Source organism: Fundulus heteroclitus, chromosome 24 (genome assembly GCF_011125445.2).
Source record: "Fundulus heteroclitus isolate FHET01 chromosome 24, MU-UCD_Fhet_4.1, whole genome shotgun sequence".
NCBI classification, from domain to species: domain Eukaryota; kingdom Metazoa; phylum Chordata; class Actinopteri; order Cyprinodontiformes; family Fundulidae; genus Fundulus; species Fundulus heteroclitus.
Window position 1 is genome coordinate 3,558,525 of NC_046384.1, and position 26,276 is coordinate 3,584,800.

Below are 26,276 nucleotides of genomic sequence, written 5' to 3' on the forward strand. Positions count from 1 at the left end.
GACAGGCCTGTGTTAAAACAAACAAAATAATACATTTAAAACAAATTAATTCAACTGAAAACACACCCAATTTCAGATGGATTAAGCTGAGCCGTTTTTGGTAAAAAATAAAAAAAAGTAAACTATGATAAGATGTAGAAAGATAAGTAAATTTAAATTGATAAAATTTATAAACTAAGCTGGACCAATTTTTTTATTTTTATTTTTCATTTTTATTTTTTGTCGAATTCGTCAGAAGCGAATCAAGATAATTGAACAAAAACAGCTTTGAAACAAAAAAAAAAAACAGTTTTATTTTGAAAGTCGCAAACCCAACTTCAGCTGGATTAAGCTGAGCCGTATTTGGTAAAAAAAAAAAAAATAAAAATAAAAAAGTGCTTCTTAAACTAATATGATAACATGTAGAAAGTTGTGATCAAATGAATTTAAATTAATTAAATATAGAAACTAAACTGGACCATTTTTTAAATTTTTTATTTATTTTATTTAATTTTTTGTCGGATTCGTCAGAAGCGAATCAAGATAATTGAACAAAAACAGCTTTGAAACAAACAAAAACAAAACGGTTTTATTTTGAAAGTCGCACCGGATGTCCTTTTTTGGTCATGCGCAGCTTGACGGTCCTGGAGGAAATCCCGGTCGGGATCCGATGGATCCGGTGGATTCGGTGAATCCGTGACGGAGCCACCGCGCAGCAGCAGCGGGTCACAATCACTGTCTCAGGTTCTCCTAGCGGGTCGGTACCGCCGTTCAGACCCGGTTCGGCTGTCCCGGATCGTCCGGTACCTGCTGCCGGTTCCCCCCGCCGACGTCGGAACCGAGCCGAGGACGTTTTTTTTTTTTCTTTCCCGGAGCTCCTCGGCACCGAGGAGACAAAACAAGGAGCGGGGACCGCAGCTAGCGCCGCGGGCTGTGTTCCGACACCCGGACCCGCGGCTCGTCCTCCGCGGCCGACCCGCCGATCAGCCCCGCTCCCCGGTGCCGACGTGCGGCCGCGTCGCTCCCCTGGAAGTCGGCGACGCCTCCCGGTTTTCCTCACCCGGGCAGCCGGGAGCTAGTTAGCTTTAGCCCGGCTAGCTTCCAGCAGGCCGTGCGGCGGCCCCCCTCCGCCGGCCAGTGATGAGGCCAGCTTCCGCCGAGAGCTCCGCGTAATCCGGCCGCAGCGCCCCCGGCGTCCCGCTCTCCCCGCCCGGCCGTCCTGGAAGGATATGGGGCAGCGGAGCCCCGCCGCCTGCCGCACACCTGGGCCCCGGGGAGCAGCAGCCCTGCCCGGACTGTAGCCGCCGCCCGGACCGGACCCCCCCCCAGCCATGAACTACCAGCTGCACCTGGCCAACTCGGCCGCCATCCGGGCCGAGATCCAGAGGTTCGAGTCGGTGCACCCGAACATCTACTCCATCTACGAGCTGCTGGAGCGGGTGGAGGAGCCGCTGCTGCAGAACCAGATCCGGGAACACGTGATCGCCATCGAAGGTAGGGGCTGGGGGGGTTCGGTTCGGTCCGGTCCGTCCGGATCTAGGTCCTGGGCTGCTGCCCTGGTTCTGATGGTGGAGTCTGCCCGGGTCAGCTGCTCTGACCTCTGACGTCAGAAATCCAGGAAGCATGGGAGCTTCTGGTTCTGCTGGGTCCGGTTCTGCTGGTTCTGGTCCGTGCTTTAGAACCTTTCTAGTGCTGATCTGTTCTCCGTTCTGGGCTTCAGGTGGCCCGCCAGAACCAGCAGAACCACGACTGATGGGACGGACAGATGCCGGTTCTGTTCTGGTCTGCCTGTCGATTCCCTGCCCTCCGCTAACCGCCTAGCTTAGCCTCGTTAGCATCAAAACAGAACCGTAGAACCCTGTCCAGTAAAGTTCCCCTCAGAGGTATCCAGCTGAAGTACCCGGTACCGCCAGCTCACCGTAACCTGCCGGTACCGGGTACTTCAGTTGGACCGGAACCAGGCGGTACCGGACCTGCTGCCATTGACCCACATTCCCACCAAAGGTTCCCGGTTCCTTTTTCTGACTGCCGGGAACCGTTCTGGACCAGAGGTTCTGGATCAGAGGTTCCGAGTGTCCAGCCTGCTGTGGGATAACGACAAGCCAACCGGACCACAGACGGTTCTGGCCCGGCTGCAGTGAGCAGAACCTCAGCAGCAGCTGCAGCTTCCTCCACAGGAACCCATCATTGTTCTGTTCCTCCGTCCTGGACCGGGCCTTTCCTGTGTGAGCGCTGCGGTGCCGGACCTGGGGAGGTTCCGGCCCGGGTTTGCGGCGGATCGGACCTTTTGTTGGTCCCGCTCTCCGGTTACACGGCGGTTCTGTGTGACCCGGTTGGGCCGGCTCCTGTTTGCTCACCTTTGTTTCCTCTCAGCGCGTCGCCGTCTCAGGTTTCTGTCCTAACCGGGCCGCACACAAAAGGCCCAGAACCCGGCGCCTCTCGGGTCCGGAGCACACTGTGGTGCCGGCTGGTTCCGGAGCCACAGAACAGAACTCCGGATGGTTCTGCTCGGGGTTCTGGATGTTCCTCAGACGGCTCCAGAACCCGAAGCTGCAGAACATCGACCCTGTTTGTTGTTTATTACAAACCGTGAAGTTAGCTGATACCCTGGAGTGGTTCTGACCCGTAGAACCCTGCCTGTAGACGGCGGACCTGCTAGTTATGGACCAGCCGACAGCGACCGGGTCAGAACATCCGACCAGAACCACAGATGTGGGTCAGAACACTCCCTAAATGTTGGACTATAACGGGATTATTTCATGTTTTCCCAGAATATTACTATTATTATAGTGTGACGGTGGTTCTGACCCGGTGAGGGAGGCAGAACCGTTTGGGTCTAAACTCCGTGTGGAACCTGGGCCCGGTTCCTGGGCCCGGTTCCTGTGATCAAAGTGTGATCACAGCGGTTCCTCTAAAGCAGCTCTCTGCTGTGATGTAACGGCTGTCCCTGAGCAGGCCTCCTCCAGATGACCTCTCCTCAGCAGAACCGGGCCGGCGCCGACCCGCGTGAGTCAGCGGCGCGCGGGCGGCAGGCTTCCTCTCCCGTGGGGATTATGGCAGCAGCTGGCGCCGACCGTGGAGCGGTCCAACCTGAGCCCGGCAGAACCATCTGGACCGTTATGTAAACGGCACAGCTGGGCCGGGCCGGGCTCAGGTCCGAGAACGGGTCCGGGTCGGTTCCTGCAGCAGCGAGATTAGGTTAACTGGGATGCTGGGATTAGCCGGGGATCAGGACTCTTCCTGCTTCTTTTAATCTGCAGCAGCGCGGATTATTCCTCAGAATGAGAAGAGAAACCAGAGAGTCCTCCAAGAGCAGCTGCCAGGTCCGGTTGGTTCCAGAGGCCTCACCCTAACGAGCCTCTGGCCCTAACGAGAATCTGACCCTAACGAGCCTCTGACCCTAACGAGCCTCTGACCCTAACGAGCCTCTGGCCCCAACGAGCCTCTGACCCTAACGAGCCTCTGACCCTAACGAGCCTCTGACCCTAACGAGCCTCTGGCCCTAACGAGCCTCTGACCCTAACGAGCCTCTGACCCTAACGAGCCTCTGGCCCTAACGAGCCTCTGACCCCAACGAGCTTCTTACCTTAACAAGCTTTTTACCTTAACGAGCTTTTTACCCTAACAAGCTTTTTACCCTAACGAGCTTCTGACCCTAACGAGCTTCTGACCTTAACAAGCTTTTTACCTTAACGAGCTTTTTACCCTAACGAGCTTTTTACCCTAACGAGCTTTTTACCCTAACGAGCTTCTGACCCTAACGAGCTTCTGACCCTAACGGGCTTCTGACCCTAACGAGCCTCTGACCCTAACGAGCTTCTGACCCTAACGAGCGTTGACCTTAACGAGGCAACCAGCTGTTCCTGCTGCCCTGTGATTGGTCGGCTGTGATGTTAAATCTTTTTAAATTTATAAATCTAAATTTATTTTATTATGTTAAATGTTATTTATGTTAATTAATTCCGTCTTCAGGTAATTTAAACCTGCTTGCCTCGTCTGCAAAGGTGGATTGTTCTGTTTGATCCAAGTTAAACTGGTTTATGAGGACCAGGTGGAAGTTTAACTACTCTGACTCTGGCCACCGTCCCCCACCTGCAGATTTATTTCCTTTTAATATATATTAATATAATATTATATATTAATATAATATTATATATTAATATAATATATTAAAACTAAACTGACAACCTTTTAGGTCCATAACTGCATCAGGCAACAGGACGCTGCTCGTTAGGATCAACGCTCGTTAGTGTCAGAGGCTCGTTAGTGTCAGAGGCTCGTTAGTGTCAGAGGCTCGTTAGTGTCAGAGGCTCGTTAGGGTTAACATGGACTGGGTAAAGGGGCGTGGCTTAAATGGATAAATATTTAGTTCCTAACCCGACTTTAAAGAAAACAGGAAGTATTAGCCAGGGGATGACATGAAGGATCCAGAACCTTGTGGATTGGACCACAGGTCCGGTTCCTCCCTCCAGACAGAAGACTTCCTGTTTTCTGTCCAATCAGCAGCGAGCCCAGGAGGCCACACCCAGTCGGTCGTTAACGGCAGATCTCCTGCAGCAGAACCGTCAAGTCTGGAACCAGAAGGTTCTGCTCCTGGCTCTAGGTTGTCGTCTTTTCAGAACCTGCTGGTTCTGGTTCTGGTGTCTCTGTGCGGCGGGTGGAACCGCTGGTTCCCACGCTGTGGAAAGGGCCCAGCATGGGGCCCAGTTGGACCCAGAGTCCAGATGAAACGGGGGAAATGTTCGGTTCTGGTGGGCCCGTTTCTGCCTCCAGTTGTTTGACTTGGCGCTGAAACTCACCGGTCCGGTTTTACAGGCCAGAACCGCCTCAGGGAGGCCGCGGGGGCCCGTCTGAGGAGGCAGTTGGACCCGTAGAACCGGGCCTGGAGCTGGGTTCTGTCTCAGTGGACCGCCCACCTCGCCAGAGGTCAAAGGTCACGGCGAGTCACTGCAGGAAGTCGAGGGGAAAGATTGTAAAGCACAAATTGATCGGGTTAGATCTGGGCTGCTGGACCGGGTCAGAACCGGGTCAGAACCTGATAAAGTCCACTACGATTCCCGAGGAATGAAACGGCTGGTGTTATAAATAAAATAAGATCCACATGAATAAATACTGAGGAAGATTAGAGAAAACGGAGGAGAGATACTGTGTTGAACTAATTACAATTAAAATGTTACATTTAAAACATCTGTAGATCTGTAGAATGTAAAAAGTAAAATAATAATAACTTAATTAATAAAAACGTAAAAATAAAGATGTCGATAAAATGGAAGACGTAATCCAGAGGTTCCAAAAAATAAAATGGTATCAGCTAAAGAGCTAGATGAAACTTTTAGTGATTTAAGTGAAGAAAAGACTTAAAATCTGTAAGTTTTTACATTTAAAGTGATTTTAAAAGTCAAAATTAAAGCATTTTTTTTCATAGTTTGGTCGATCTGTGATTTTATAGTCAGGTGTGACTTATATATCAGATTTAAATAAATAATTCTGACCAGCACGTTATTCTGAAATGTGCTGGAAAGAAACTTACCGGTGTAGTCGGTGCCTTGTTTCGCTAATTTACCGTATTTATCCTCTCAGGTATGTTCCATGTTATTCAGCCGGTGGAGGGTGTAATTGTGTAATTTAATACGTTGCCTTTGCCAGATTAAATGTCAGTTTTTAGTCTTGGATTGTGTGAAACAAGTTTCTAAATAAATGCCACTTAAAAAGAGGAAGAAAAACATATATGAGTCGCACCGGACTATGACACATTTTTGGACTGATGCGACGGAAATCCGGTAGTTTGAGACGTTTGTGGCAGTTTTAGCAACATGAGCTGGTTAGTTTTAAATCGGATAAAACTATAAATGTTGAAATGTGAGGAAGTGACACGGAGGCTGCAGGACCGGGAGTATGGAGCTAAAACAGCGACACTGAAGAGAGATTTGGCATTAAACTTTGTAAAATAAACGTTATAAAATCAGACATTGAAGAATCAAACACTGAAAAATCACTTGCAATGTTATTGAAAAAGATACTTGGCATTGAAAAATTCGACATTGTAAAATTACATATTGAAAAGTAAAACATTGTTGGAAAGTAAAATCTTATGATTTTCTCATTGTATGTTGTATGGAGCTAAAACAGTGACAGTTTGCAGCGACATTGTAAAATCAAACGTTGAAGAATTAAACATTGTAAATTGAACATTGTAAAATTAAACTTTGAAGAATCAAAAATTTTAAAACAAACATTGTAAAAACCAAACATTGAATAATTCACCTTGAAAAATCACTTAGAATGTCATTGCAAAAAAGAGATTCAGGATTGTAAAAGCAGACATTTAAAAGTCAAACATTGTTAGAAAGTAAAAACTTAAGATGATTTTCTCATTTTATGTTGTATGGAGCTAAAACAGTGACAGTTTGCAGCGACATTGTAAAATCAAACGTTGAAGAATTAAACATTGTAAATTGAACATTGTAAAATTAAACTTTGAAGAATCAAAAATTTTAAAACAAACATTGTAAAAACCAAACATTGAATAATTCACCTTGAAAAATCACTTAGAATGTCATTGAAAAAGAGATTCAGGATTGTAAAAGCAGACATTTAAAAGTCAAACATTGTTAGAAAGTAAAATCTTATAATTTTCTCATTTTAATGCTGTATGGAGCTAAAACAGTGACAGTTTGCAGCGACAATGCAAAATATAATTGGCATTGAAAAATTAGACATTGTAAAATCAGACTTTGCAAAGTCATACATTGTTAGAAAGTAAAAACTTATGATTTTCTCAATTAGAGACGTTTTAATTGTCACTGCAGAGCTCATTCAGCTACCATGTCACTACAAGCTGGCGCTGTTTTGCCGTCTGGGGCGGGGCTAAATTGAAGACCCCTTCATGGACCCTCCGTTTTTCTAGTACTCCTCATCATCTACCTGCAGTGAACTTATGGAAAGCTCCGGTCAAGTACTGCTGCTCGACCACAAGAAAGGGTTTTATTTTCATTTATATTATCTTCGTTAGCTTATACAGCTAATGATTGTAGAGACATGGAGCTAAACCAGTGACAGCAGGTAGATGATGAGGAGTACAGTAAAAACCGAGGGTCCATGAAGGGGTCATCAATTTGGATGAAAACATCTCGCACTGGAAAAAGCTGCAGCATAAAATGAGAATATCATAAATTTTTACTTTCATTTTACTACGTTTGACTTTTAAATGTGTAATTTTTCTCTTTTTCAATGTCATTGCAAGTGATTTTTCAATGTTTTTTTCTTCAATGTTTATTTTACAATGTTTCATTTTTCAATTTTTAATTATTCAATGTTTATTTTACAAGGTTTCGTTTTTTAATGTTTGATTTTACAAAGTTTGATTTTTCAATGTCTAATTTTACATTGTCTGATTTTTTTGATTTTTTTTTTTTTTTTTTTTTTTTTTTTTTTATGTTTGATTCTGCCAGATCTCTCTTCACGGTCGCCGTAAGTTGTCGCTGTTCTAGCGCCGTACAGGAGCTCTTCTCCTTTTTCTTGTAGTTTAATTCTACAATGTTTATTTTACAATGTTTGATTCTTAAGTTTAATTTTACAATGTTTAATTTTTCAAGGTTTAATTTTTCAAGGTTTAATTGTTCAATGTTTGGTTCTTCAATGTCTAATTTTACAAAGTTACATTTTTCAATGTCTGATTTTACAAAATTAAAATTTTCAATGTCCGATTTTATAATGTTTAATTTTTGAATGTCTAATTTTAAATTGTCTGATTTTTTTTTTTAAATGTTTGATTCTTGGAGGTTACATTTTTGGAGGTTAAATTTTTTTTTCACGGTTGCTATAAGTTGTCGCTGTTCTAGCGCCGTACAGGAGCTCTTCTCCTTTCTCTTGTAGTTTAATTCTACAATGTTTATTTTACAATGTTTGATTCTTCAGTTTATTTTACAAGGTTTCGTTTTTCAATGTTTGATTTTTTTAATGTTTAATTCTTCAAGGTTTAATTTTTTAATGTTTGATTTTACAAACATTAAAAGTCACTGTAAGTTGTCGCTGTTCTAGCGCCGTACAGCAGCTCTTCTCCTTCCTCTTGTAGTTTAATTTTTCAATGTCTAATTTTAAATTGTCTGAATTTTTTTTTTAATGTTTGATTCTTTGAAGTTAAATCTTTCAATGCCAGATCTCTCTTCACGGTCGCTGTAAGTTGTCGCTGTTCTAGCGCCGTACAGCAGCTCTTCTCCTTTCTCTTCCACCGTGTCTCTGATCCGCTGACTGAGGCCCGGCCCGCTGTGGCCAGACAGAACCTCCGCCGCACGCAGGCCTAGATCCTGGTTCTGATCCGCCTCCTGCCACTCTCAGGAGGAAGTGCTCGGTTCTCTACGGGCAGACAGACCACGGCACGCTGCCAGGAAACGGGATCCGGCTCCTCGTGGGTCAGAACCGACGGGTGTCTGTGGTTGGGTCGGGGCGAGCCAGGCTCACTTCTGCTCAGGCTGCTGCTGCAGCAACACGATGTAATTAACGAGGAAGACCTCCACCCTCCACGATGTAATTAACGAGGAAGACCTCCACCCTCCACGATGTAATTAACGAGGAAGACCTCCACCCTTAGGCCCGCGTTAACCAGGAGTCCATTAATTAGCCGATAAATGATTCATCTCAGAGCATCTGCTGCTCGCTGCGCGGCGCAGGAAGTGACATCAGCGTCTCCTGGGAGCCGTGGAGATGGATGGAGGTGTCCCCCTCCTCTAACTCCGTCTAACGAGCCTTATTGTGTTAGTGGGACACTGAGACGAAGCAGGAAGCCTATTTTTATACCTGGACAGAGCAGCAGCAGCAGCAGCCATTGTTTTGGTGCCGCTTCCTCTCCTGTGAAGACGTGACGCTGAACCGTGTCCAAGTGTCTGCGTCCGCTGGGACATCAAGGCAGACCCCCGGCAGGAGGAAAGGCCGGCCAGCTGCCGTGGTTCCATCCAGCCGTCCCAGAACAACAGGCCAGAGGATCAGGAGATCCGGCCGTGGTTCCTGATCAGACTGACGGCAGAAACAGGGCGACGGGGAACAAGATGGTGGGTTTGTTCTAAGCCCTGTCCACCGGGTTGGCAGGTGTACCTGTCAGGTATGGCTCAGGACTGAGGTTAGACTGTTGGTCACAGCACCTTATGAGTCAGAGAACCTTTAGTACCTGATGGAGAACCTTTGGTACCTGACTGGTGAACCTTTGGTACCTGAATGGAAAACCTTTGGTACCTGACTGGTGAACCGTTGGTACCTGACTGGTGAACCTTTGGTACCTGACTGGTGAACCTTTGGTACCTGCCTGGTGAACCGTTGGTACCTGACTGGTGAACCTTTGGTACCTGACTGGTGAACCTTTGGTACCTGACTGGTGAACCTTTGGTACCTGCCTGGTGAACCTTTGGTACCTGACTGGTGAACCTTTGGTACCTGACTGGTGAACCTTTGGTACCTGCCTGGTGAACCTTTGGTACCTGCCTGGTGAACCTTTGTTACCTGCCTGGTGAACCTTTGGTACCTGATGGTGAACCTTTGGTACCTGAATGGTGAACCTTTGGTACCTGAATGGTGAACCTTTGGTACCTGACTGGTGAACCTTTGGTACCAGACTGGTGAACCTTTGGTACCTGACTGGTGAACCTGTGGTAACTGACTGGTGAACCTGTGGTACCTGACTGGTGAACCTGTGGTACCTGACTGGTGAACCTTTGGTACCTGACTGGTGAACCTGTGGTACCTGACTGGTGAACCTTTGGTACCTGATGGTGAACCTTTGGTACCTGAATGGTGAACCTTTGGTACCTGAATGGTGAACCTTTGGTACCTGACTGGTGAACCTTTGGTACCAGACTGGTGAACCTTTGGTACCTGACTGGTGAACCTGTGGTAACTGACTGGTGAACCTGTGGTACCTGACTGGTGAACCTGTGGTACCTGACTGGTGAACCTTTGGTACCTGACTGGTGAACCTGTGGTACCAGACTGGTGAACCTTTGGTACCTGACTGGTGAACCTTTGGTACCTGCCTGGTGAACCTTTGGTACCTGCCTGGTGAACCTTTGGTACCTGACTGGTGAACCTTTGGTACCTGACTGGTGAACCTTTGGTACCTGCCTGGTGAACCTTTGGTACCTGAATGGTGAACCTTTGGTACCTGAATGGTGAACCTTTGGTACCTGACTGGTGAACCTTTGGTACCAGACTGGTGAACCTTTGGTACCTGACTGGTGAACCTGTGGTAACTGACTGGTGAACCTGTGGTACCTGACTGGTGAACCTGTGGTACCTGACTGGTGAACCTGTGGTACCTGACTGGTGAACCTTTGGTACCTGACTGGTGAACCTTTGGTACCTAATGGAGAACCTTTGATACCTGACTAGTGAACCGTTGGTACCTGAATGGGGAACCTTTGGTACCTCACTGGTGAACCTTTGGTACCTCACTGGTGAACCTTTGGTACCTGACTGGTGAACCTTTGGTACCTGCCTGGTGAACCTTTGGTACCTGACTGGTGAACCTTTGGTACCTGCCTGGTGAACCTTTGGTACCTGACTGGTGAACCTTTGGTACCTGACTGGTGAACCTTTGGTACCTGCCTGGTGAACCTTTGGTACCTGACTGGTGAACCTTTGGTACCTAATGGAGAACCTTTGGTACCTGACTAGTGAACCGTTGGTACCTGAATGGGGAACCTTTGGTACCTCACTGGGGAACCTTTGGTACCTCACTGGTGAACCTTTGGTACCTGAATGGTGAACCTTTGGTACCTGACTGGTGAACCTTTGGTACCAGACTGGTGAACCTTTGGTACCTGCCTGGTGAACCTTTGGTACCTGCCTGGTGAACCTTTGGTTCCTGACTGGTGAACCTTTGGTTCCTGAATGGTGAACCTTTGGTACCAGACTGGTGAACCTTTGGTACCTGATGGAGAACCTTTGGTACCTCACTGGTGAACCTTTGGTACCTGAATGGTGAACCTTTGGTACCTGAATGGTGAACCTTTGGTACCTGACTGGTGAACCTTTGGTACCAGACTGGTGAACCTTTGGTACCTGACTGGTGAACCTTTGGTACCTGACTGGTGAACCTTTGGTACCAGACTGGTGAACCTTTGGTACCTGACTGGTGAACCTGTGGTAACTGACTGGTGAACCTGTGGTACCTGACTGGTGAACCTGTGGTACCTGACTGGTGAACCTGTGGTACCTGACTGGTGAACCTTTGGTACCTGACTGGTGAACCTTTGGTACCTAATGGAGAACCTTTGATACCTGACTAGTGAACCGTTGGTACCTGAATGGGGAACCTTTGGTACCTCACTGGTGAACCTTTGGTACCTCACTGGTGAACCTTTGGTACCTGACTGGTGAACCTTTGGTACCTGCCTGGTGAACCTTTGGTACCTGCCTGGTGAACCTTTGGTACCTGCCTGGTGAACCTTTGGTACCTGACTGGTGAACCTTTGGTACCTGACTGGTGAACCTTTGGTACCTGCCTGGTGAACCTTTGGTACCTGACTGGTGAACCTTTGGTACCTAATGGAGAACCTTTGGTACCTGACTAGTGAACCGTTGGTACCTGAATGGGGAACCTTTGGTACCTCACTGGGGAACCTTTGGTACCTCACTGGTGAACCTTTGGTACCTGAATGGTGAACCTTTGGTACCTGACTGGTGAACCTTTGGTACCAGACTGGTGAACCTTTGGTACCTGCCTGGTGAACCTTTGGTACCTGCCTGGTGAACCTTTGGTTCCTGACTGGTGAACCTTTGGTTCCTGAATGGTGAACCTTTGGTACCAGACTGGTGAACCTTTGGTACCTGATGGAGAACCTTTGGTACCTCACTGGTGAACCTTTGGTACCTGAATGGTGAACCTTTGGTACCTGAATGGTGAACCTTTGGTACCTGAATGGGGAACCTTTGGTACCTGAATGGTGAACCTTTGGTACCTGACTGGTGAACCTTTGGTACCTGACTGGTGAACCTTTGGTACCTGACTGGTGAACCTTTGGTACCAGACTGGTGAACCTTTGGTACCTGACTGGTGAACCATTGGTACCTGACTGGTGAACCTTTGGTACCTGACTGGTGAACCTTTGGTACCTAATGGAGAACCTTTGGTACCTGACTAGTGAACCGTTGGTACCTGAATGGGGAACCTTTGGTACCTGAATGGGGAACCTTTGGTACCTGACTGGTGAACCTTTGGTACCTGAATGGTGAACCTTTGGTACCTGACTGGTGAACCTTTGGTACCTGCCTGGTGAACCTTTGGTACCTGACTAGTGAACCTTTGGTACCTGACTGGTGATCCTTTGGTACCTGAATGGTGAACCTTTAGTACCTGAATGGGGAACCTTTGGTACCGTACTGGTGAACCTTTGGTACCTGACTGGTGAACCTTTGGTACCTGAGTCCAGACATTCAGATGCTACATTCTCTGAGTCTACCTGGAGCTAACCTGTCCTGGTTCTGGTGGCCTCGGCCTCCAGTGTGGACCGCTGAGGCGCCCAGGGAACCAGAACCTGCTCCGTGTTCTTCGATGAAATCAGGACGTGTGAGGTTCTGGTTCCTGGATGGAACTAAACGGGCTTTTTGTTGCTGCTTCAGTCACCGAGAATACGATCCTCCACAACAATGTCATCAGGTCGATTGGTTCTCGGGGGAAGCGGCGCCGCCTCCTCCTGGGACACCGGGCCGTCCTTCAGGACCCATAAACTCCGGGTCGGGTCATAAACCGGGTCAGCACCCCCATCCCCCCATCTGTGCTCAGAACAGAAAATCAATCCCCTCTGTGTCTGCGAGGTCACCTCCGTCTGGCTCCAGGCTGTCTGGTTCCGAACCGGCCGGGTTCTGCTGCGGTTCTGGTCTCCTGGAAGGACGCGGCCACGCCCCGGCGGTTCAGAACCAGGGAGAGAAGCGGTCCTTTGTGAGGACGCGTGGGCAGACCCGGCACATTCCTGAGGAACACAGAGCTCACAGAGCAGGGTGTCCTTGTGAGGACGGGTCCAGACTGTCCTCAGAACCCAGCAGAACCGCAGAGCTCGCCAAGAGCCCGGACCTCTGACCCGACTGAGTCAGAACCCGGTTCCGCTCTGGGTTGGGAAACGTGGTTTTGAACAGGAAGCACTGAGTTCTGAGGGGATCAGGCCCACATTGGGTTCTGTGGGTTTGGACCGGGTGGTTCTGTTCCAGTGCGTGCATCACTGAACCAGAAACTGGGTCGGCTCGTCTCTGATCACCTACATTTGGGTCATGAGCTGGGCCCGGTTCTGGCTGGAGTGAAACCAGACTGAAGCCCGGTCCAGACAATTAGAACCGACCCTGGTTCCTATGGGCCTCACGGAGCTGCTCAGGGCTGGTTCTGTTCGGTTCTGATCAGTTCTGATCAATTCTGCTTGGTTCTGTTAATTTCTAATGAGTTCAGTTCTAATCGGTTCTGATCTGTTTAGTTCTAATTGGTTCAGTTCTAATTGGTTCTGTTCAGTTCTAATCGGTTCTGATCAGTTCTGATTAGTTCTACTTGGTTCGGTTCAGTTCTAATCGGTTCTGATCTGTTCTGATTAGTTCTACTTGGTTCGGTTCAGTTCTAATCGGTTCTGATCTGTTCAGTTCTAATCGGTTCAGTTCTAATCGGTTCTGATCTGTTCAGTTCTAATTGGTTCAGTTCTAATCGGTTCTGATCTGTTCAGTTCTAATCGGTTCAGTTCTAATCGGTTCTGATCTGTTCAGTTCTAATTGGTTCAGTTCTAATCGGTTCTGATCTGTTCAGTTCTAATTGGTTCAGTTCTAATCGGTTCTGATCAGTTCTTCTCTGTTCTGTTCAGTTCTGTTCAGTTCTGACCAGTTCTGCTTGGTTCAGTTCTAATCGGTTCTGTTCAGTTCTAATCGGTTCAGTTCTAATCGGTTCAGTTCAGTTCTAATTGGTTCAGTTCTAATCGGTTCAGTTGTAATCAGTTCAGTTTTGTTCAGTTCTCAGTCCCGTCTCAGTCAGCAGCTGCTGGACCTAACTGGACACAGTTCTGGTTCCTCCTCAGAACCGGAGCTCACCGACTGCTTCTGACAGTTCAGGCCAGCAGAAAGGAATTGTGGGAAATGTAGGCGGCAGCTAGAAGGCTTCCAGCTGCATTCCTGGGCTCTAGTTTCACAAAGTGACCCAGAAACTCACTTTCTGGACCACGGCGCCCCCTGGTGGTGCAGACGGTCACTTCTCATAAATCACCAGACGTGTTTGGGGACAATTTGGCCCTGAAAAGCATTTTTACTCACGTATTTAGTGAAAGCTTTCTAAAAGAGTCTTAACTGCTTATTTAATTTAATGTCAACCCTAAAATCTGTTCCAGTCCAGAACCGCTGCAGGAAACGAGCCACACAGAACCTCCAGGAGAACCGGGGCGTGCTGCTCCATGCAGAGCAGCAGGGGGCAGCAGAGAGCTGCAGAGGGACCCATCAGGGGGACCTGGTGAACCGCGTTGTTTCACTGCAGGCCTGAACACAGATAGAAAAACAGGTCGTCTCTTCCAGAGAGTAAAACAGGCGGTAAATCAGCAGAGGCCTTATCTGCTGCTGAAGGTCCCACCGCTGGGCGTCAGACTCCCTACGTCTGCCAGAGAGACGACGTTTAAGAGAGAAAACTAATATATTAGAGCTGCTGCATCCGTACGGCACACAATAGATGTAGTCCTGACGTCTGTTTCACGGCTGAAGACGATAAAATGCCTCAACCTGCACGAGTTTAGCTAAAGAATAACACAGAATGGTGATAAAACTGATGCAGAGATGTTTAGTTTTTACTAAAATGTTCTAAACAGGCTGCCGTATTTCACAATTATGACATTATTGTGGAAACAAACATGAAAGTCTGTGTTTTTTTGACATTTTAGACGTAATTTTACTGATTTTTGGTGAGTTTTCATACATATTCTAGTAGGTCAGAGTTGTTGGTTAAATTCCGGGGCTTCCGTATTTCACAATTATGACGTTATTGTGGAAACAAACGTGAAAAATATATATTTTTACATGTTAAAGACATAATTTTAGTGATTTTTGGTGAGTTTTCATACATATTCTGAGCTGTATGACTGACTAATGACAGAGAGTTGTTGGTTAAACTCCGGGTTGACCCTCAGGCCGGTGGCTGGATGTATTGTCCCAGGATTAAAGCGGGACGGGGGCTCTCCTGGGAGTTGAACCGTCAGCTGCGTCCTCTCGGAGCGTTTCTTTTTCAAACCTCCCTCCATGAATGCGTAATCAGCTCCATCTGCGCTGCAGCTGGCAGCAGAGACCCACACCGTCTCTGGCCGTCCTCCTTTGTCTGCCTCCTCCTCGTTTTTCACGGAGCAGCTCAGCCCGTCCTCTTTGTCTCTCAGCGCCGCCGTCAGCGTCAGCCTGCAGCTACGGTGTCCCTGAAGGCTCACAAAGCAGAGGAGAAACATCAAAGCAGAGCAAAGTCAGAGGAGAAGCGGCTTCTGCACGCGCTCAGTGGTCTCCATGGCAACAGACCAGCGCCTGGCTGCCTTGCTGCCTGGCTGCCTGGCCGCCTTGCTGCCTGGCTGCCTGGCTGCCTGGCTGCCTGGCTGCCTTGCTGCCTTGCTGCCTTGCTGCCTGGCTGCCTGGCTGCCTGGCTGCCTGGCTGCCTTGCTGCCTTACTGCCTGGCCGCCTTGCTGCCTTGCTGCCTGGCTGCCTTGCTGCCTGGCTGCCTGGCTGCCTGGCTGCCTGGCCGCCTTGCTGCCTTGCTGCCTGGCTGCCTGGCTGCCGTGCTGCCTGGCCGCCTTGCTGCCTGGCTGCCTTGGTGCCTTGCTGCCTTGCTGCCTTGCTGCCTGGCCGCCTTGCTGCCTGGCTGCCTTGGTGCCTTGCTGCCTTGCTGCCTTGCTGCCTGGCTGCCTTGCTGCTTGGCCGCCTTGCTGCCTGGCTGCCTGGCCGCCTTGCTGCCTTGCTGCCTGGCTGCCTGGCTGCCTTGCTGCTTGGCCGCCTTGCTGCCTGGCTGCCTTGGTGCCTTGCTGCCTGGCTGCCTTGGTGCCTTGCTGCCTTGCTGCCTGGCTGCCTGGCTGCCTGGCTGCCTTGCTGCCTGGCTGCCTGGCTGCCTGGCCGCCTTGCTGCCTGGCTGCCTGGCTGCCTGGCCGCCTTGCTGCCTGGCTGCCTTGGTGCCTTGCTGCCTTGCTGCCTGGCTGCCTGGCTGCCTGGCTGCCTTGCTGCCTGGCTGCCTTGCTGCCTTGCTGCTTGGCCGCCTTGCTGCCTGGCTGCCTTGGTGCCTTGCTGCCTTGCTGCCTGGCTGCCTTGCTGCCTTGCTGCTTGGCCGCCTTGCTGCCTGGCTGCCTTGCTGCCTTGCTGCCTTGCTGCCTTGCTGCCTTGCTGCCTGGCTGCCTTGCTGCCTGGCTGCCTTGCTGCCTGGCTGCCTGGCTGCCTTGCTGCTTGGCCGCCTTGCTGCCTGGCTGCCTTGGTGCCTTGCTGCCTTGCTGCCTGGCTGCCTTGGTGCCTTGCTGCCTTGCTGCCTGGCTGCCTGGCTGCCTGGCTGCCTGGCTGCCTGGCTGCCTTGCTGCCTGGCTGCCTGGCTGCCTGGCCGCCTTGCTGCCTGGCTGCCTGGCCGCCTTGCTGCCTGGCTGCCTTGGTGCCTTGCTGCCTTGCTGCCTGGCTGCCTGGCTGCCTGGCTGCCTGGCTGCCTTGCTGCCTGGCTGCCTTGCTGCCTGGCTGCCTGGCTGCCTGGCTGCCTGGCTGCCGTGCTGCCTGGCCGCCTTGCTGCCTGGCTGCCTTGGTGCCTTGCTGCCTTGCTGCCTGGCCGCCTTGCTGCCTGGCTGCCTGGCTGCCTGGCTGCCTGGCTGCCTGGCTGCCTTGCTGCCTGGCTGCCTGGCTGCCTGGCCGCCTTGCTGCCTGGCTGCCTGGCCGCCTTGCTGCCTGGCTGCCTTGGTGCCTTGCTGCCTTGCTGCCTGGCTGCCTGGCTGCCTGGCTGCCTGGCTGCCTTGCTGCCTGGCTGCCTTGCTGCCTGGCTGCCTGGCTGCCTGGCTGCCTGGCTGCCGTGCTGCCTGGCCGCCTTGCTGCCTGGCTGCCTTGGTGCCTTGCTGCCTTGCTGCCTGGCCGCCTTGCTGCCTGGCTGCCTTGGTGCCTTGCTGCCTTGCTGCCTTGCTGCCTGGCTGCCTTGCTGCTTGGCCGCCTTGCTGCCTGGCTGCCTGGCCGCCTTGCTGCCTTGCTGCCTGGCTGCCTGGCTGCCTTGCTGCTTGGCCGCCTTGCTGCCTGGCTGCCTTGGTGCCTTGCTGCCTGGCTGCCTGGCTGCCTGGCTGCCTTGCTGCCTGGCTGCCTGGCTGCCTGGCCGCCTTGCTGCCTGGCTGCCTGGCTGCCTGGCCGCCTTGCTGCCTGGCTGCCTTGGTGCCTTGCTGCCTTGCTGCCTGGCTGCCTGGCTGCCTGGCTGCCTTGCTGCCTGGCTGCCTGGCTGCCTTGCTGCCTGGCTGCCTGGCTGCCTGGCTGCCTGGCTGCCTGGCTGCCTTGCTGCCTTGCTGCCTGGCTGCCTGGCTGCCTTGCTGCCTTGCTGCCTGGCCGCCTTGCTGCCTGGCTGCCTTGGTGCCTTGCTGCCTTGCTGCCTTGCTGCCTGGCCGCCTTGCTGCCTGGCTGCCTTGGTGCCTTGCTGCCTTGCTGCCTGGCTGCCTGGCTGCCTGGCTGCCTTGGTGCCTTGCTGCCTGGCTGCCTTGCTGCCTTGCTGCCTGGCTGCCTTGCTGCCTGGCTGCCTAGCTGCCTTGCTGCCTTGCTGCCTGGCTGCCTTGCTGCCTGGCTGCCTAGCTGCCTGGCTGCCTTGCTGCCTTGCTGCCTAGCTGCCTGGCTGCCTTGCTGCCTAGCTGCCTGGCTGCCTTGCTGCCTTGCTGCCTTGCTGCCTGGCTGCCTTGCTGCCTGGCTGCCTGGCTGCCTTGCTGCCTAGCTGCCTGGCTGCCTTGCTGCCTTGCTGCCTTGCTGCCTTGCTGCCTTGCTGCCTAGCTGCCTGGCTGCCTTGCTGCCTTGCTGCCTTGCTGCCTGGCTGCCTTGGTGCCTTGCTGCCTTGCTGCCTGGCTGCCTTGCTGCCTGGCTGCCTTGCTGCCTGGCTGCCTTGCTGCCTGGCTGCCTTGCTGCCTGGCTGCCTTGCTGCCTTGCTCGTGGTCCTCTGACAGAGTTTATCTAGGGGTGCAGATGGTTCAAATCCCCCCGGCGGCTTTGTTGGGTCCAGTTTTCATTACCTGGCGTTTTCTAGGCGAGCTTCTTCTGCGGGGTTGTGCATGCTGATGATGCTGCCAGCAGGGGGCCCCGCCTCCCCGCCCTCCCCCTGCTGGTTGACCCATTTTCCTGTCTCTGGGGGGGGGGCAGAGCGTGGGAGGAAGCTGCACCTTCTGATGCTCCTGCAGCAGGAAGATGCTGCTGCAGCGTTTAAACGTGACGCTCCTGGTTTCCTGGTCTGACTCTCACCTGCAGAGCCTCACCTGGACGTCCTCTGTCCATCAAGCCCCCCCGCAGGCTCTGGTTCTGGGTGAAATCCTGCTGGATCACTCTGTGCCCCGCTTTGACTCAGTTATTAGCCTGGAATAATGTCTGCTGGGCTTTAAGGAGCGGCTCACCGTGTCATGCACGCTCCAGTGGGCTCCATACATATTTCATAGGATGGAGAGATGGAGCACCGCCACAGTGGATATCTGGGGGGTCAGACAGCACTTAACTCCTCCTGCAGATTAATCAGACCTTAAACGACTCAGATATCAGGTTAATTAGCTCTTTATTAGCCTCAGGTCAGATATATGTACACATATACACTACTTTCACCTAAACTCATGAGTTTTTTTTAGTTTTAAACACATATTTGTGCTTTAATCTTTGTGTCTGGGTCACCGTGGACCTGGAATCACGTATTGGGGCTAAAAAGTCTGATTTTAGAGGCAAACCAATTAAGTTTAGGAGGTTTCCTCAGAAACTCTGAAGCGCTCCACTGCAAAAACGCATCTAAAAATAAGTAAAATGTTCTTAAAGTTAGTGTATTTATCCTTGATTTGAGCAGGTAAATAAGATTATCTGCCAATAGAATAAGATTTTTGCATTTAAAGTAGGAACATTTCATCTCCATCAACCTCTTTCAAGTGCAGGATATCTAATTATCTTAATTTAGGGGTCAAAATACTCATTCCATTGTCAGATAATCTTATTTACCTGCTCAAATCAAGGACAAATACACTAACTTTAAGAACATTTTGCTTATTTTAGATCCGTTTTTGCAGTGAACGACTCAGATATCAGGTTAATTAGCTGTTTATTAGCCTCAGGTCAGATATATGTGCACATATACACTGCTTTCACCTAAACTCATGAGTTTTTTTTAGTTTTAAACACATATTTGTGCTTTAATCTTTGTGTCTGGGTCACCGTGGACCTGGAATCAGATATTGGGGCTACAAAGTCTGCTTTTAGAGGCAAACCAATTAAGTTTAGGAGGTTTCCTCAGAAACTCTGAGGCTCTCCACTGCAAAAACGGATCTAAAAATAAGTAAAATGTTCTTAAAGTTAGTGTATTTATCCTTGATTTGAGTAGGTAAATAAGATGCAAGTGCAAAAATCTTATTCCATTGGCAAATCATATTATTAACCTGCTCAAATCAAGGACAAACACTCATTTTAAGAACATTTTGCTTATTTTAGATCCGTTTTTGCAGTGAACGACTCAGATATCAGGTTAATTAGCTCTTTATTAGCCTCAGGTCAGGTACATGTACACATATGCACTACTTTCACCTAAACTCAGGAGTTTTTTTTAGTTTTAAACACATATTTTTGCTTTAATCTTTGTGTCTGGGTCACCGTGGACCTGGAATCAGATATTTGTGTTAAAATTTCTGCTTTTAGAGGCAAACCAATTAAGTCTAGGAGGTTTCCTCAGAAACTCTGAAGCTCTCTTCTGCAAAAACAGATCTAAAAATAAGTAAAATGTTCTTAAAGTTAGTGTATTTATCCTTGATCTGAGCAGGTAAAGAAGATGCAAGTGCAAAAATCTTGTTCCATTGGCAAATCATCTTATTTACCTGCTCAAATCAAGGATAAACACTCATTTTAAGAACATTTTACTTATTTCTAGTTCCGTTTTTGCAGTGAACGACTCAGATATCAGGTTAATTAGCTCTTTATTAGCCTCAGGTCAGATATATGTACACATATGCACTACTTTCACCTAAACTCAGGAGGTTTTTTTTGTTTTAAACACATATTTTTGCTTTAATCTTTGTGTCTGGGTCACCGTGGACCTGGAATCACATATTGGGGCTAAAAAGTTTGCTTTTAGAGGCAAACCAATTAAGTTTAGGAGATTTCCTCAAACTCTGAAGCGCTCCTCTGCAAAAACGGATCTAAAAATAAGTTAAATGTTCTTAAAATTTGTGTATTTATCCTTGATTTGAGCAGGTAAATAAGATGCAAGTCCAAAAATTGGCATATCATCTTATTAACCTGCTCAAATCAAGGACAAATGCACTAATTTTAAGAACATTTTACTTATTTCTAGTTCCGTTTTTGCAGTGTGTGGTGTTAAAGTTTCTAACCAAATCTGAAATGATAGATAGTTGGTCTGTTTGAAGGACATAAATCACCAGAAGAAGTAGAAATACTTTGTTAAAAGTTACATTTTACCAGACATGTCATCATTATGACTATAAAGATCAGTTAAGCTGGTAGTTTTAGATGATTTTGGTAGTTTTAGATGATTTAATTGGTAAATCCAGCAGCTGGTTACTATTTATGCTTTGGACAAACTGAAGATCTTAGCAGGAATTGCATTTATGTGTAGTTACAGAGGTCATGTTCGGTTTTATCGTTGATCCAAGAACCATTCAGGTGCAGACTGACACTTCTCCTACGAGCTTGCTGATGTTTTATTGATAATTAAGCTTATAGAGCTTTAATTTGGTGGCGTGTGAGGGTCTTTCTCTCTGTGGGAGAGCTGGTTAAACAGCGGCTGGCGTTTCAGGAGCCCTGGCCTCGTTCAGAGTCCTGTGAAGGAGGAGTTCTGGTTGGTAGGGAATGTTTTCCTCTCACTGAAACAGAGCCGGCGCCTCATGACGATCATGGCTGTGATAATAACTTCCTGCTGCCGATGGCGCTCAATAGGCATCCCATTGATGGAGCGCCTCTGCCCCCGTGGTTAGGAGATCCAGGGATGGGAGCAAGGAATTACAGAGAAAGAGAGGAAGAATGGAGGAATTACAGAGAAAGAGAGGAAGAATGGAGGAATTACAGAGAAAGAGAGGAAGAATGGAGGAATTACAGAGAAAGAGAGGAAGAATGGAGGAATTACAGAGAAAGAGAGGAAGAATTGATGAATTACAGAGAAAAAGGAGGAAAAATTGATGAATTACAGACAAAAATGAGGATGAAATGATGAATTACAGAGAAAAATTAGGAAGAATTGATGAATTACAGATAAAAAGGAGGAAAAATTGATGAATTACAGAGAAAGAGAGGAAGAATTGATGAATTGCAGACAAAAAGGAGGATGAAATGATGAATTACAGACAAAAATGAGGAAGAATTGATGAATTACAGACAAAAAGGAGGACGAATTGATTAATTACAGACAAAAATGAGGAAAATTGATGAATTACAGAGAAAATGAGGAAGAATTGATGAATTACAGACAAAGAGGAATAATTGATGAATTACAGAGAAAATGAGGAAGAATGAATGAATTACAGACAAAAAGGAGGAAGAATTGATGAATTACAGAGAAAATGAGGAAGAATTGATGAATTACAGACAAAAAGGAGGAAGAATTGATGAATTACAGACAAAATGAGGAAGAATTGATGAATTACAGACAAAGAGGAATAATTGATGAATTACAGAGAAAATGAGGAAGAATGAATGAATTACAGACAAAAAGGAGGAAGAATTGATAAATTACAGAGAAAATGAGGAAGAATTGATGAATTACAGACAAAAAGGAGGAAGAATTGATGAATTACAGAGAAATTGAGGAAGAATGGATGAATTACAGACAAAAAGGAATAATTGATGAATTACAGAGAAAATGAGGAAGAATGAATGAATTACAGACAAAAAGGAGGAAGAATTGATAAATTACAGAGAAAATGAGGAAGAATTGATGAATTACAGACAAAAAGGAGGAAGAATTGATGAATTACAGAGAAATTGAGGAATAACGGATGAATTACAGACAAAAATGAGGAATAACGGATGAATTACAAAGAAAAGGAGGAATAACGGATTAATTACAGAGGAAAGGAGGAATAACGGATGGCTGGAAGACAAGAAAAACTAGGAATGCACGAGTGAAAGGAGTAGAAAAGGTAGGAAACAATAAATGGAGGTGAGGAGAGGGAAGCAAGGAAGGGCGGTGCATCTTTGCAGTGTAACATAAAAAAACCAAAGGAAAAAGAGGAGGATGGAAGAGAATAAAAGAAAGGAGGTAAAGGCTTGATAAGGAAGAAAGGAATAGAGCCAAGACTAGAGGAAGTAAGGAAGGAAACGATGGAGAGTAAGTAAAGGAGAAAGGAAAGGAAGCAAGGAAGTGCGGTGAATCTTTTGCAGTGTAACATAAAAGTCGACGAATGAAAGGAAAAAAGAGGAGGATGGAAGGCTGGAAGAAGATAAAAGGAAGGAAGTAAAGGCTTGATTTAAGGAAGCACGGAATAGAGTTAAGACTAGAGGAAGGAAGGATGGAAAGGATGAAGGAGAGAGAGCAAGGAAATGATCAGAGAAGGAAAGGAGGGAGGAAGAATAAAAAGATGTGGAGTGAAAGAAACGGTAAAAAATTTAATTTCTCTGAAGAAGATGAGAACGACGGCAGCAGAAACGGAGAGCGAGGGAGGAGAATCTGTTGGAGAGGAAGGAGGGATGAAAACGGAGGGCTGAGAGCCTCAGGAGGTGCGTTTGATGTCGGCGCGCTGCATCGGACTGTAAATCACCTTCCTGACACGCGTGTCCGTGTCGGGCCGTCGGGGGGGGGGGGCGTTTGATCTCTGACCATCAAAGGTTCAGAACCGACTGAGGAAGAGGAGGAGGAGGAGGGGTTCTTCCTCCATGAGCCCTCAGCAGGAGCGCTTCACCTCCGCCTGCTCCTCCTGATGACCAGGGAGGAGCGCCAGGCGGCTTCAGTGCTGCAGAACCCACGGCGGATTCTGATTGGACGGAAAACAGGAAGTGCTCCGGGTCCAGCCGGAGACCACCTGGCTGGACCCGGAGCGGCGGAGGTGAAGCTGTGGCCGTGAGGTTCTGGATGTTCCACGGTGGGGGGGTGTTCTGCGGTAGAATCAGGGAGGAACCGGGTGAGTCCAGAACCGTGGTTCTGCTGGTTCCCTCTGGTCTCAGCAAACTAAGAAGCCGCTGAAGGTCTGAGTCTGCCTCTGCCTGAGGTTTCCAGCCGGCCGGAGGTTCCTACGAGGTTCCACTGAGGTTCCTCTGAGGTTCCACTAAGGTTCCACTGAGGTTCCTGAAGGGACTTTGTCCTGAGAACCCGCCTCGGATCAGGAGGGATCAGCAGACGTGTTGCAGCCGACGCCTCCTCTAGGGCTTCTTTAGAAAGCTCCTCGTGTGCCGAGCTGCCTGAGCCTGCATGGCTGCAGGGAGCTTTCCAGGGGTTTGACCGACAAACAGGAGGAGGAGGAGGAGGAGGAGGAGGAGGCTCCACCCGGCTCACTGAGAGGAGGAAAACCCGGCCTGGAGTTCCACTTCCTGCTCAGAGATCTTGTTTCTGATCAGCTCATCCACTGGGGTTCGTTTCTGCTCCGCTCCAGGTTTCCCTCCTCCTCCCTCCTCCCTCCTCCTCCCTCCTCCTCCTCCTCCTCCCTCCAGGCTCTGTGTGGGTGTCAGTGAGCAGGCAGAGCAGCTCAGACGGCAGCAAGACTCCGCAGCTCCTCGTCGGCTCGCTCCTGTGTTTGCTGAAAGCGGTCCGAGCCGTGGAGCGTAGGCGTCAGGTGAAGGAGGAGGAGGAGGTGCGGCTGCGCCGGCGTCTCTGCAAGGAGGCGAGGGAGCAGCGCGCACAATGGGAGCTGGAGAGCCGGGCGGCTGGTCTGCGACTGCCGGGTCAGAGGCTGATGGAAGTTTTTCCTCTGGGAGGAACGGGGAATGTGCTTCCTGTGAGGAACATCTGGAGCGCTGAGAGGCTGGTGTGAGGAGCGCAGGAGGCGTAGGGGGGGGGGGGATGTACCTGCTGGAGGGGATGGAGAGGGGAACTCCTCAGAGGAAGACCGTCTACAGGATCTCCCTCACGCTGGTGAAGAGGGAGAGCGTGGATGAAGCTCGGGGGGAGGCCGAGGGCCCCCCGCCAGGCGCCTCCAGGAGGGAGGGCCCCGCGGAGCCGCAGAGGGCCGGCTTGTTGGAGCAGCTGAAGGAGGCGGAGGACGAGTCGGAGGAGCTGTGCGCGTCTCGCGGGTTCAGAAGGAGGTTCAGGACGTTCAGCACGGGTCAGCTGGAGCTGGGCCGGCTCAGGGTCTCCCGCCGGACCCCGAAGGAGGAGCCCGTCAAGACGGAGACCGCTGCTGCCAAGGTGAAGCGCTTGCTGAAGGCCAGGAGCGTGGAGGAGAGGAGCCCCCGCTCGGGGGCTAACGGGACCCCCGCCGCCCCCCTGAAGCCGGGCCTCCTGCAGCGCAGCTTCAGCTTCAGCTTCAGGAGCCGCATCGGCGGGGAGCTGCTCCGTCTGCGGGCGCTCTCCAGGGACCGGCACCACAGCAGCTCCAGCTGCATCGCCCCGGCCCCCGCCGAGCCCCCGGCCCCCCGGCTCCCCGACAGGGAGAAGAGCCGCACCCTGGAGGTGGGTGCCGTCCTCAGCCGGACCGACTCCCTGACGGAGCTGAGCCGCCAGGAGAGGGCCCGAGGAGCCAAGAACCGGACCCTGGACAACAGCGACCTCCTGCAGCTGGCCGCCGAGGGAGAGGGCTCCCTGCTGCGGGGGGGCGGGGGCCGCTCCAGCGAACGCCGCCTGGGGCGCATCCTCAGCGGGATCTTCTCCAGGAGGGACGGGGCGTCCAGTCCGGGGGGGAGCCCCGGCTTCGGGAGGTCCCTGCGGCGCAGCCGGAGGACGGCGGCGTCGCAGTCCAGCACGGAGAGCGTGAACGGAGGCGGCGCTGACGGTAAGCACTCCTCACGGGGGGGTCAGGAACCCGCCTGATCCACATCTCCCAGCTCCCTCTCGGTTCTCCCCTGAGGCCCGGGCCGCAGAGCTGGAGCGTAGCAGCAGCCAGGCGTCGTGTCTGAGCAAACATCCTGGAAAACATTCAGGTTTTACTGCTTCTTCAGCAAACCCAGCTGTGTTTCCTCTGGGTCCACCGGACCCCCGGCACAGGCTCGGGTCCGGGGATCGCCCCTGTGAGGAACTCCTGCTTCTGCTGACGCTGCTGATCCGCTGTTCCTCGTTTATTAAGAGAATCGACCCGATACATGCCGCCGTTCTGACCCGGCTGCAGTTTTAGCTGCTTCAGGTGACGTGTGGCTCAGATTTAAAGATTTAAACCAGTTTGTCTTCAGCAGACCGAGAAGTGCAGAACAAAACGAGTCGATGGGTATCAGGAAAACGCCTGATCTCTGTCTGCTTTAGAGTCCTCTGGACCGGTTCTGGAGGGCTCATATCCTCCGGGTGGGGGCTCTGGAGGTGGACTAAAAGGTCTCAGGGAGGCACACCAGGAGGTCCTCCACATTTCTGGGATTCCTCTCTGAGCCCAGACACCTGGGTGGGGGTGGGTGGGTCAGTGGGGGAATGCGTGTGACCTACATCCACAGTCGAGCAGAAGTAATGTCCCCCCGTCCTCTCAGACGCTCTGAGGACGGCAGCCAATCAAGACGCTGTCTGTACTTAAAAGGTTCTGGAGCTCCTCCGCCTCGGTCCGGACCTGCAGGTAGCGTCCGGTGGCTCTCTGGGAGTTTATTAGGCGTCTCACAGAGGTCGCCCTGAGGTCACAGAGCTGCTGTGTGAGGCCGGGGTGTGTTCCTCCTCCTCCTCCTCCTCCTCCTCCTCCTCCTCACCAACCCTAATTGCTCCCTGGTCTGAGGCAGAGTGCTGCTGTGTTTGAGCAGTGGAGCGTTTTAGTCTCCCCCCCCCAAACCGACGGACTCACTTCCCCTCAGAGTGTCCCCACCGTCCCGGTAATCCACCGGGGGATGATCAGCCTCGCTGTCCTGCGGTCACAGAGGGGGTTTAAGCTAATTAACTCTGAGCAGCTCGTTATCCTGAGGAACCCGGACCAGGTGGGTTTCCTTCAAATAACGCAGGTTCCTCACAGAGAACGTGGCTCAGAGTGGAAATGGGAAGTGACGCCTGGGGGATGAGAGATCTGTGGTTAAAAATACAGAAGCA

The 26,276-nt window shown here is 50.3% G+C and overlaps 1 protein-coding gene across 5 annotated transcripts in view; it reads left to right on the plus strand.

Moving 5' to 3' along the window:
• Positions 1-641: 641 nt before the first annotated feature.
• agap1 (ArfGAP with GTPase domain, ankyrin repeat and PH domain 1) overlaps positions 642-26,276 on the plus strand; it is a 104,716-nt gene continuing 79,081 nt past the window's right edge. For 3 of the 5 annotated variants that reach the window (XM_036128278.1, XM_036128279.1, XM_036128280.1), the window contains exon 1: positions 23,785-25,056. In XM_036128278.1, coding sequence (XP_035984171.1) covers positions 24,129-25,056 — 928 coding nt within the window. In that variant the 5' untranslated portion in view covers positions 23,785-24,128. Of the gene's footprint in view, positions 1,474-23,784; positions 25,057-26,276 lie in introns of those variants that run through there. The other 2 variants (XM_036128282.1, XM_036128281.1) reach the window with 2 other exon arrangements.